Source organism: Gymnodraco acuticeps, unplaced genomic scaffold, assembly GCF_902827175.1.
Source record: "Gymnodraco acuticeps unplaced genomic scaffold, fGymAcu1.1, whole genome shotgun sequence".
NCBI classification, from domain to species: Eukaryota; Metazoa; Chordata; class Actinopteri; order Perciformes; family Bathydraconidae; genus Gymnodraco; species Gymnodraco acuticeps.
The window spans coordinates 852,522-865,582 of record NW_022990939.1 but is presented as its reverse complement, the minus strand read 5'-3'; the positions used below and the strand labels follow the sequence as shown (position 1 = coordinate 865,582).

Below are 13,061 nucleotides of genomic sequence, written 5' to 3'. Positions count from 1 at the left end.
GCACTATGAGCTCATTCTCTCAGTGTATCATCAGGAATACAGAGACACACACACATCATTTAAATAAGAGTTTTTAAATTAAATGATAGGTTAAGAATAAACATCAAAGTAAATAACAATAAACAATAGCCAGTGGCCGTGGCCACTCCCAGCCACCCCCCAGGTCCGCCACTGTTTACTTGGGCGGGCCGCCCAGGTATATTAACGGCCGCCAAAGTATAATTCACGAGCTATTTAGGTTTAATTGTTTTAATCCGTCCACGAGCACGACGGCATCTGCGATCCCTTGCTCTACCCCTCGCTATCGCGTGAAGGGTCTGCTTTATGCACTCCGCACAGTAACCCTGCTGCGTGCTCACTAGCACACCTCTTTTTTAATGGATAAGTCATTGAAAATCATTTGTGAAAAAGTGTATGAACCCTGATAACAATTACTAGTTCCTTGTAAAAAGAACTGGAAAAGAAATAACAAACTTAACTTAAAAAGTGACTCAAAATGTAGGAACTGGAACAATCGAAATGGCTGCAGATCCTTAAACGTGTAACTAGGTTTTAATCATACGGTTCATTAGCTCTGTCCTGATTGGGGTATTTAGGCTGCGAGCAGAGTGCTCTGAACAGAAGTGGCAGCTCCTGAGAAAAAGACTGTGATTACTGTAATCAAGACATATCGGGAGAGGAGAAAGGAGTCGGGATAAAGGAAACATGTTGGAGCATGGTGATAATGCTTGATACTATGAGCCTATAAATATTTGATACACTGTGGAGAGGGGGTAAAACTCATCATACAGACTTGTTATATGTGTGTGGACATAAAGCCTGTTTTCCTCCCCACACAAACAGGTCACATGACAAACCCCGGGGCCGTCTGTGTCTCCCAGACTATTTACGCATTTATACATTTACCAGTGACTCCCGTCACTTCCTTTCTGTTCCTTCCTGTCAGTGTCTCTGTGGATATAGTTCATGCTGCCTGATGGGATCTCCCTGACCCCACCACCAAAGCCCCCGCGGTTCTGGGTCGGTACCGGCCTTGGTAATTGATCCCTTTGGGCCCTCTAGGCACATCCAACAGTGGGTTGAACAGAATCACTGCTAAGAAGACAGCTGCTTGGCCACCTCAGACAGGCCGAGGGAGAGAGGCGCTGTTGCTGCTCCCCATGAGCTGTGTCTCCAGGAAGTCGGCACATCTTGTCTCGTTTCGGAAAATACTAAATCCGCCATTTTTGGAAGCCGGGCAAATATTTTGGGACTGTTAGCATGTCTGTTTGCATCCGATTAGCAGCTAGGAGCTTGTGGGATTGATCTGCTAAGTGAGCCTCTGCTAGCCAATGAAAGCCCACCCATGTGTGATACACTGCCCAGTTTCATCATTTCCTTTCCATGTGGCCAAGAAAGGGAAATTGATTTCATAAAATGGGATGATAGCTGGCCTGTGCTTGTACTGCTAACAGTGCCCAGTAAGAAGAGCTGCAGGTGTATTTCAACTAGCATATTAGCATGGAGAACGTTCAAGAGAAAATCTCATATCTCCAAATGAAAGCTTTTCGAAAAAGTGTGTTTTTAGCTTTGATATCTGATAATCTACTGGTTTTGAAATGGTTTGTTTAGCTAATGAAGTTGTGGAATACACTCAGCTATTTGACGAATTAAAGGCCACTATTTTGTAAACATAAATGTAAGTAATGCAGCAATACTTTTAGGTTGTACTTGTGTACATCAGTGCTTTGAGCTAAATGTGACAATTAGCATTCTACTATGCTTACAGCGTCATGATGACTCATAATTATGCTATGCTTAGCTGTCGGCCATGTTAGTATAGTGTGTTTGAATGTTAATATTAACTGAGTGCTGGACTTTGAATCAGGGGGTAGCAAGTTCGAGTCCCACTGCAGTCAGCATGTTGTTGTGTCCCTGGGCAAGACACGTCACCCCAAATGTCTCCTGTGGGGATTGCCCACAGTATTGAGTATGTAAGTCGCTTTGGATAAAAGCGTCTAACAAATGACATGTAATGTAATGTAACTCATAAGCCATAAACACAAAGCAGGCGGATGGTAATGTCATTCTGCTAGTATTAGACTAATAAACCTTTGAATCTCTGCATACTAAATGTCATGGCAATACAATCGCATTAATGTGAGCTATGCTGTCAAACCGAATCAGACCCTGTTTAAACACTTCTATATTCAAATGCACAGAGCAGTCTTTTTGGGACACACTAGCACAGAACAGCTCATCAGGTTTTCAAGACACTTTACTTTACTTAGATTTATAAAGGTGGTGGTGATGGTGCTGTGACTGTGTGTAAATGTGGAGGAAAAATGATAACCCTTTACCCCTCTTCCTCTCCCACAGGCTCTATGACGCGACAAGAGTCCCCTTCGACACTCCTGCACTATGGAGAGCATTGATGACCCCTTGACAGACAGCCAAAAACCATCTGCCAACACCACCTTACCACCATTACCACCAACATCAACAACATCACAACAACTCCACTCAAACCCTGGTCCCGCAAAGACAGGAAGCAACACAAGCAGCTACAGAGCGCCAAGAGCCCCCTGGAGGAAACAAGGTACAACAAAAAACACCTTCCCCTGTTATTATTATATCCATCTTAAAATATCAAATTCTATTAAAAAAAACTGTAGAAATGACCAAATGTATCTAAACAAATATTTGTTATTTAAAAACAGTTAAAATAACCATATGTGAGTAATTGTTATCAAAAAACATTTTTATTATATTTTTAAAAAACAGTTAAAATTGTGAAATATGCATTTTTTTTTTAAATCTAATAATATGTAATTTTATTTATTTATTTACTTTAAAAATGACCAACTGTTAAAATATATTTATTTCCTAAAAATAAACTGTAAAAATAACCAAATATGAAACATTTCTATTTCAACATATTTTGTATTTTATTTAAAAACAATAAAATGACCATATATGTGTGGTCCTCTTATTACATTCTGCACTTATACAATTTGTCCAAAAATGTATTGTTCTCATGTATGAGAAACGATAAAGTGGGTAATTGAGTTTAGTCCTTTTTTTATGTATTTTCTACAGAATCTGATTAATTTCATTACACAACAGGAAGCGCAGACACACACAAACAAGCACGCACATAAATCCAGACACAATTTAAACATCCGTCTGCTTGTTTAATGCCTTTATTTGATTTACTCATTTTTCCATAAGCTCGACGGGTCCCCAGTGTGTGTTTAAACACAGAAAATCCATGTGTGCAGCGATACCACTAAAACCCATCGGTTTATTTTTCAGCTTTCCCTTTGCCGTGCTTTATTGGTATGCCTTGTCTTTAAAGTATTGTGTCAGGTGGCGTCTGTGTGCTGGAATAAAACAAGGCGCCAGACAGATATTAATGCATGTGATTGGAAAACAGAGAGTAGCCATATAGTAAATTCAGTGTACAAAGCCATAAAAGAGATGAGGCCAAAGTCATAAAAATGCCTGCTCTCAGAGTTTCTAAAGAACAGGCTCTTCCTGTCGGTCAATATCGTCAGCATTTATGGCCCGAGCTGATTCGCTTTCGAGGAAAGAAATCTGATCCTGCTGCTTTTCAGGCCAGACAGCAAGTCTTCAAGAGATTTGACACTATAAATAGACCAGATCCTCTCCCAGTGCATCATATAAAAGATTATTGTCTATTTACTAACGGAGCAGGCTATCTAAGATTGGATTTAAACATCTGATCCCATAATGTACAGTATAAAAGAACGCCATATCGCCTGCTACCATCTGATGTCATGCAGTGCCATGCTATGCAGTAGCTTACAATGCATTAGCATCGTCTTTGCGTTAAAGTGTATCGAGGGAATGGGGGGGGAACATATTTTAGTTATGAACCAAATCAGTGACCTTTTGTAATTCCTACGCAGTAAATCTGCTCTAATGTTTCCTCTTGAGTATTAAAGTTCTGATCACATTGTAGAAAGCAGATAGTGAACTGTGTTTGCTTTGATGTTCTGAAGAGATGTGTTATGAAAGGGTTGATAATGACATAACACCCCCGATAGCTTTGAACTCTCTCTTAATGTGGAATGGGGCCTAGCGTCTGGAGGCCTGCGCATACATGTTCATGTATTTTGATCTCAGCGTCTGCTTCAGGCATAATCCGACTTTCATGGCGTGTAATGAGAGATTTCCCTTTCCTCATTAACCTGTGGATCATTCCTAACCTGCGAGTTCACTTATGAATATTCATCTAGCTATTGTGCATCCAAGAGAGAGCGGGCTCAGTTACACGAGGCTTTCCAATAAACAGCGAGGGCACGAGGACCAGAAACAAGATGCAGAACACGTGAGCACTTTAGAATGACAGATGAGAAGAAAAAGCCTCTTTCCCATTAGCTGATGTTTTCGGCAGTAGTGTGGCGACGCTTTCAGCCAGTGTACAAACTCATCCGATGAATCATTCGTTAATTAATCAGCCGCATCACTCCTGAGATTCTGCATCATTCACATCCATCAGAGTCTCGATAAAGAGTTTGGAGAGGCAACGCGGATACATTTTCCCCCTGTGCGTGCTCACTCACACGTTCACCGTGGGTCACAGCGCCGTGACATTTTGGAGCGAGTCAGCGCGAGTTCACGCGGGGAGGAAATGTCAAGCCGGAGCCATGTGTTCAGTGCTTTGCTTTAGCTCCCAGCTGGAGAGCGCCTCCATATGTATTGTGTATAATTCCCTTTTAGTTCTAACAGATGTGGCTGCATGCACCTTCACTTGAGTGCCCATGCAAAATGCAAAATGCATAAGAAAGGCAGCACAAACGCACACTTATTTAGACATCAAAGCATCTCAGCTTGGCCCGGGGATAGGAAGTTCTAAGTAACGCCCCTGAAATCAAATGTTTTTCCTTGTCCTCCATCGAATGCTTCTGGGTACATATCAATATGTATTGAGTGGAGCGGCTGCTAGCTCCATAACAAGAGACGCCTGCACAAATTGGACATTAACACAGATGGATTATGTCCCCTCCTGTTACAAAGACACCTGCAGTCTCACTCCAAAAGTCTCTTTTCAGCCTTGTTTGGATAACAAGACCCCGCCGTTCTCACTGTTTGCCCACGTGTCCTACAGCCAGACGGGCTCTGCATCACATTTACCTCAGCGTTGCATTCCTCTGTCGCGAGAATGTAGAATATTCTGCCGCTGTTATGAGGTATAAAATAGAGTAATATGCTCGATTCCTGATAAACCCCAGGCCCAGGTAATAATCACCTCGGGCCTGTGAATTGTATTCATAGGGCCAAATTCATCTCATTCTTATCTGACATTCGTTCCTTTTTTTTTTTTTAATAGAACGCTTGCATTTCCCTGAGATGAGATTTGTGTGGGAGATTTATGGGGAACCGTTTGCAACAGTGTGGCTGTCAGGAAAAAAGGGAGAGAACCTTACAGAGAATATAAAAAAATTACCATCGGAAAAACAGCAGTCTTTTTGAATTCCATTTCCTTGAGATTTCTACAACAATCTTTCTATTTTATGATTCTGTCCGTGGCACTTGGACCATTTGGTGCCACTGTAATCACAGAAGGTATTGAGAGGGAAGAGTACTGGGATTGAATTTCATTTTTCTGAGCAGCATTTAAAGCCGAGCAGTTAGCACAGTAGCTCTATTTCATGCCTAGCATCAACACAACCGTGATATTATTTATTTGTATCCCCAAGCTTATTGCGATGTTTATTATTGCTAGAGCATCACACATTGTCATCTGTGAAACATGCTAGAGCTCCCTCCAACACCTGCCCCTTTCATGGCAATTAGCCCACGCGTAAAATCATCAAGAGTTTATTATGAAGAAATAAACTTCAAGAGTCTTGAAAAGCACCGGTGCCTCCATCAAGTTGGCTGTGTGACTGGCGGGGGCCAGATGGTGGGGAGGCTTCCAGATCTGTCTTTCTGTTGGGAGATTTATTGTTTCTCAGTGTCTGCTCTGCCAGACTGGCTTTGTTGTTGGGTTATACCCGCTGAAGAATCCTAATATGTGACCGGCAAAACACTTCAGTTTGACAGAGAGTAAGCTGTTGAATTGTTGTTTTTTCACCACTCTACCAGAATACTGTGGTATTAACGCCTTCAATTGGTGAGGAGCAATGGGTGTACACAAGCATTATAGTAACACACAATGTGCAATGATTCCCTCTAAAAACAAGTATTTCTTTCTTTAAAATGTGTTCTTCTTGCTGGGAGTTACAAAAGAAGATTGACACAATTATAATATCTGCCTTTTATATTGCGTGAAAGCCAAGAGAAATGTAAATGAAAATAGAGCTTAATCAAATGTATCTAGACGGGTGTTGACAATATGTTATGATCAATGTTATATACTTAAGCAATAGCTCACGACAGGCCGTGGTATATGCTCATTATATCACAGCTAGGGGGCGTGGTTCAACCCCCTTAGCTGTGATATAATGAGCATATATCACGGCCTGAAGTGAGCTATTGCTTTTATAAAACGGTTACCAAGTGTGGTAATATGAAAGAAAAATACACACTAATTTAAATAGTTTCTATTAGTGAATAATGATGTTCAAAGTAAAATAGTCCCTCCGTTGTCTTCTGCACGAAACATAGTGCGAGGTGGTTGCTATGCAATAACACTAACAGCTAGCGAACATATTAGACAGAGAGCGTTGATCCATTATCTGGCTCTTTATTCACATTCATGTGTTTGTTGCTGTTTATTGTGCAGCCACTGAAAAACTGTCCAGCATCAGTAGCATGGCTTACGAGGTCACTTGTATAGGTTGAGGTTGTTCTAGGGGCTGTTGCTTGGCGTGGTGAGAATATTGCTCCACTTTCTCCGGTCCCCGAGATTGGGCTTTCAGTAGCTCTGGAGAGAGCTTTGCACCTGTGGCCACTAACGCTCATCATCTCTCTGCTTTGTTTCAAGACCCCATCAGAAAGCTTTTGAATGGTGGTCCTTTCCCAGTTGGTCTGCCTGCTCTTCACGTAGCTCTGCATGTCGTCCTTTAGGTGCTCTCTGGAGATAGGCACTCCTCAATCCACTCCTCCATAGTAAGACCCCCCGGAGGTCAAAGTTCATCTTAAATGTTTCCATCTTATGCTTTGTAAGTTTGTTTCGTAACGGAAGAAATTTAAATTTACTTATAAAACTGACAAGTCAAATCAAGCAATCTGATTGGTCGATAGCGTTATTGCGGACCTTTTTGATTACAGATTTGAAAACATCGCTGCTTGCTTTAAAAGTAGCACAATTCATGTCAAACCTTGGAAAGTATCTAGATATCCCTGCCCTAATGCCAAAGGAACTGCACACTGAATATGTTTTGCCGTTTGATGTCTATGTCTGGACCGCTGCGTAAAAAGGACTATAGGCCCTGGCCGCGGAACGCGGAATGGGGCGGGGTCGGATGTGGGCGGGGCTGGACGTCCGATGGGCGGGGTGTATGGATATCCTAATGACACAAACAGCATCATCTGCTGGACAACTACAATAAGTACAAATACAAATCTGCACTCGACTAAATATAATTAATCTGCACTCGACTAAATATAATTTAAAAACTAAATATAAAAACTTCATACTAATTAAATGCATGAATGTATTTAAATATGTGGTATAAAAAGTCATATTTTCTATATTAGTGTATTTAAGTTCATTATTTAATATTTGTTTTAATTGATATATTAGTGTATTTAAGTATATTATTTAATATTTGTTTTAATTGATTATTCATTGAGTCAGTTCTGTGCATACTCATATCTAGTCCATATATTTCAAATGATACATTGCACTGCATTTCATAGAATGATAGAAAAAGCATTTATTATTTACAACATTTATCATATAACAGAACAATCATTAAGATAACAGAACCGAAAAAGCAAATACAGTAAATATAAAAACCAAACCAAGTACACAAAAAAAAAATCTATACAACAGTGAAAGGCTTTGCTGATGCAAACATTCAACCGCGCTCTTCAAAACAGGCATGAACCTTAAGGTTTTCTTTGTCAATGCACTGCTCAAAAAACATTAAATAGTCCGACTCAAATTTAAACTGAACATAAATGGGTCCATCCTGTCTTCCCAGCTGTCTTCGTCCCGCAGGTTGCTGGCTTCACCAAGGTTATGGAGAGCTGCTTCTCTGTCCAGTGGGGCCATGGAAAGAATTTGTGGCAGGATGACTTTATCTCCCATATTCTTTGCAGAGCACCACTGAGATGCCGCCATAGCACTACTTATAAAGGGGTGCTTCTCCTAGGAAGAAGAGAAATAGTTTATGCATTGCTACTACACTGTACATTTACTATTCTTATAGTGCTGCTTTGCAACAAGATGCTTTGAATGTGTAATTATGACGCACACAAGCAGCAAAGCAAAGCAGCAAAAGACAAGGCATTGTACATAAGACAGTTAAAAGACTAGAATTAAACAATCGAAAATGTAAACATCTCAAATAGAAATAAAATAGCAGAAAATATACCTAGTGTGAACAGCTATCTTACCTGTTAACATATACATGTTAGGCTAACGTTGCCTTTGTTAAAGAGCCTGTTGCTGTTTATTGCTTTGAATCGTTTAAAACAAATATTATCTTCTTAAACTTGAATGGTAGTCAGGAGCATCACATCCTAATGTTTGATATATTTAGAGGGAGGGAAGGAAGGTTTCAAAAGTCAGATTCATTTCTACAATTTCTTTAATTCATGGTGGTTTCAGTAATCCCCTGGTAATTGAGGACATAAGTAATCTAAATGAGTAATGTCTTCTTTATGACTTTCAGAAAGGACAGGAGACCGGCAGGTGCCTATCAATGATTGTCAACTGACAGTAAATAAATGGAATTCAATAAACATTGAATAGCATGCATGCAGTTTGTCTGTGCCTTTTCCTCCGTGTTGTCCTGGCATATCGTCTCCCCCATGGTTTGCTGTGCTGCCTGGGGATGCTCCAATCGCTCAGAGAAAGGAGTATGAATGTAAGGTTTCCCCACTGACACAGAGAGGAGGAAAGAATGGCTGGCTCAAGTCAGCAGGAGCAATTTAACTATCACAAAAGACAACAACAGCAACAACATATGTGAGGTAATCATATTTTTCACAAAACGAAGACCACACCATTGGGAAGCTTAACGTCTGTTTAATACAAATAAGGAACAGGGAGAGGCTTGCAAAGCTCTGGGAGTTGAGACTCAGGTGCAGGGTGAGGGTCTCATTGCAGGTCTTCAGGCTCCATTGAATCCCCCTGGGGTTCTTGTGCTGAGAGAGGGAGACAGGAGAAAGGGTTAGATACATCTAGCAACCTATAGGATGGGAAATTGCGGACCTATTTTAAACGTACCTTGTGTTTTCACTCTCACTTAAATCCCTCTCCGTTTGCCATCAATCCAACAGCTGAGCTGCAACATAATACAGACAGGTAATAATCAACAGAATCACAAAGACATAATATGACTCTGCTAAAAACACTCACCCATAAGTTATGTTTTTGTTTACTGTTTAGAAGTCTCAAATATCCACTCTAAATCCATATCAATAGCGATGTATCACAAAAATAGCTCTCTTCCTTATTATTGTGTAACGTGAACTATATTATACTAGCTTGAACTCCAAAATGGATATCCTCATTTCACCACCTCCACCCACTACAATCACACGCCCCAATGTTATATTTAACTAATATGTAACTCCCTCCACCCCGGATAAAAGCACGTTAAGAAGCCCCTTTTCTCTAATTCCACAACGTTGGAGGAAATAACATGAGGAGAACGGATTAATAGGCTGTGTTGCTAACTCTATCCGGCATTCTAGCCTAATCTGTTATCTGTAAACGTTAAATATACTGATTGAAGGGATAATCCACTAACATCCATTAATACACATGTGTAGTTAATTTGATTCAGATGTTCTGATAATATCCGCAATATAAATCTTTAAACGTCTTCTTACCTTTAAAAGTCCATCACGAACGGTCTATTATGCTACAACTCTACTGCGCTGCTAGCCGCAGATCCTCTCAATAGTTTCCCGGAAATTAGCAGCAAGCTAACTTCCGGGGAACTATTGAGAGGCTCCACGATCCGCCATTGCTGTAAAAAACTGGTGAACGGAGATGTCGTAACTCTTCTCTGGGCGGGGTCGGACATCCAACCCCGCCTTTTATCCGACCCCGCCCCATTCCGCGTTCCGCAGCGAGGACCTTCTCAAAAAGGAGGGTTTCTGCCCGTTACTTCTCCGCTGCTTTCTTGTTCCAGTTTGCAGTTTGCTTTTCTGCCCAACGGTATACTGTTTTTCTCAGACGCGGAGGGATACTGACTTGTTATGAAAAGTAACTTACAATTCTACCCGTGGTATACGCTCAGAATATCACGGCTAAGAACCAATCAGATTGCTTGATTTGACTTGTCTGTTTTATAATTGCTTCTTGTCTTCGATGTATTTCTATGATATTGTTGCGAATGGAGCTGCTATGATGCACAAAACAGTTTAATCTCGACCTGACAATAACGTTTGGTCATCATTTGCATCGAAAAGCTGCTAGTTAGCTTAGCTTAGCATAAAGACTGGAAGCAGGAGGAAATAACAATAGGCTGCCGGTTTTTGTAAGGAATAGACAAACAAAATATAGCCTGTTAGCTTCTCCATTTCCATGTTTTATGCTAAGCTTTATATTCAGCGTACAGACGTAATGGTGGTATCAATCTTGTCTTATAAAACGGACAAGTCAAATCAAGCAATCTGATTGGTTCTTAGGTTGTCGACCCTCCGCGTCGCGTCAGGCCGAACCACGCCCCTTAGCTGTGATATAATGAGCATATACCACGGCCTGTCGTGAGCTATTGCTTAATTATAACTCTTGTCTCTATAAATATTTTGTAAAAATATCAAACTATTCTTTGAAGGTTATATGACAAAGAGGTGAGGCACTTACTGCAAAGACAAACTTTTATTTCCAAAAAATGTTGGGAAATATTCTTGCCAGAAGTTAGTTGCAAAGATGAATAACACTTTTTTGAATGAATAATAAATGTAAGGCTACAGTCAGCAGCTAGTTAGTTTAGCTTAGCAAAAAAAGCCTAGAAAAGTGGGGAAAGCAGCAAGCACTAAACCCCTCAAGTTTACTGATAAAATGCTATATTTTGTGCAATTTTTTTAGAACAAGCTATAAGGTCAGCTTATAGTGCACAGGTTTTATAACTTAGATTTCAACTGTTTAACAAAAGATGAGCGTACCTGCTGCATTCAAGATTAAAAGCACATTATTGCCATTAATATTTTTAAAACAAACAGTGGTCAATGTACAACTTTTGCAACATATATTCTGCACTATTTCTATTATATTCTATTTTATTTCATTTACTTGCACTGTTTTATTGTGTTGCACTGTTGGAGGAGCCTGTGACCTAAGATTTTCACTGTCATAACTACACTGTAGCTATGCACACATGACAATAAAAGCCTTGAATCTTGAAGCAGTAGAAATAATATATTGCATTAATAGTGATTTACCTTCTGTCAGGAGCTGCAAAGACTGTGACTGTCCATGTGCGCTCCCCTGATGCTCTGTTCTCGTTGATTCACAGGTCTCATAACACAGCCAGATTTGGGCAAACCCGGCGGTGACTGTCTGAGGGAGCGCGCTCGCCCCCGGACTCTGGACAAACGACTCGCTGTAAACCACTTCCCCCCCCCTCCCGGGCTCGTCACTGCTCTCTCCTGCTCTCTGTCGTTGGGTCAAAGCGTCGACCTCCTCTCCGCTCTATCTGCCTGCTCTGTGAAATAAGCAGTGCCTGCTCGTGCCACGGAGCATCGGGCACCTTCAAAGATCCCACGAATGGTTTTTTGCCTCATTGGAAGGAATGTGTTTGGAAGTGCTTGAACAAGGGATTTCTCACATATCTCTCCATAGCCTCTAGAGCAGGAGTTCCAGAGCGAAGACATACCGGACCCTGTTGCTTCTCGGACCACCTCGCGAGGCCGTTACAAAACAAAACTGAGCGCTCTCTGCTGTGAATAGGCCTTCTGCTGGAGTAAACCTCCCATATTTTTATAGACCAAAGAACAAAAGAACAATTGTGATCATTATGACAAAGACACACGGAGACTTTGTGAACTTGCTGTTTGTGTCGCCATGGCGTCCGGTGGCACAATCACGGGAGTACTTTTAAAACTTTCCAGACGTTTTTTTTTCTCAGACTAAGCCCACCACTGTATTTTGAAACTGGAGATATAGGTACTACATACGTATAACTGTGTATAAAAAAAAAAAAATCTGATTTGCATTTTTCAGTAGCTACGGTTGGGACACTTTGCAGGAAGCGACGTCGAGTTGGATCAGGAGCGCAAATCATATCAAAGAGTTGATGACATCTACAGAGAGTATAAATGCTATGGAGTCTGAAAAGAAGGAGTGAAGAAATGTCATTAAATGTATTTTGAAAGGCCCTAAAAAGTTATATATTTAACAGTTTTATATGTTGTACCTTTGTAGAGAAGCTTATCAGACTTAAAATGTGGTCACAATGGCAGTTTAGTAGGATGTGAACAAATGCTGTTGTTCTCATGACTGCTGGCTCTTAGTCCCAGGTTTTCTGTTCACACCTCAGTAGCTGCTTTCTTTTCATGGTCATCTACAAATCACTGTCTATCAGAACCATTAATGAAAAAAAAGTGACACAATTTATCGAGGACTGATCTGCAGCCAACTGAACATTGTAAATCTATGGTAGTGGAAGCCATTGAAATCTGCTAATTTGCTATGATATTGTATTGTACACGGTGTGGAATACTGACTCATTTCCTCTCTATGGGTTTTGATCTCTTAATTTATTTTTGTGCTTGTGTTTGTTCTCGCACAAATCTGGCCTCTCTGCGACAGAGATGAACACAAACGGGAGAGACAGAGAGAAAGCAGAGGAAGCATTGCAGAAGTATTAGAGTCATTTACATACATTTTTTTATCATGGAATATTTTAAGAATAAATTAAATACATGAAAAAGAAACGTCCACTGCAAGTTTAGATGGTCATCAAGGGAACATTCACATGATCTTA

At 40.6% G+C, this 13,061-nt stretch overlaps 1 protein-coding gene across 2 annotated transcripts in view; it reads left to right on the top strand.

Moving 5' to 3' along the window:
• The window catches only part of LOC117558304 (chemokine-like protein TAFA-5), a 177,132-nt gene extending 164,319 nt beyond the window's left edge, over window positions 1–12,813 (top strand). For both annotated transcript variants that reach the window (XM_034234379.1, XM_034234380.1), the window contains exons 4-5: window positions 2,359–2,578; window positions 11,592–12,813. In XM_034234379.1, the coding sequence (XP_034090270.1) occupies window positions 2,359–2,367 (9 nt within the window). In that variant the 3' untranslated portion in view covers window positions 2,368–2,578; window positions 11,592–12,813. The remainder of the gene's footprint in view (window positions 1–2,358; window positions 2,579–11,591) is intronic.
• Window positions 12,814–13,061: the final 248 nt, after the last annotated feature.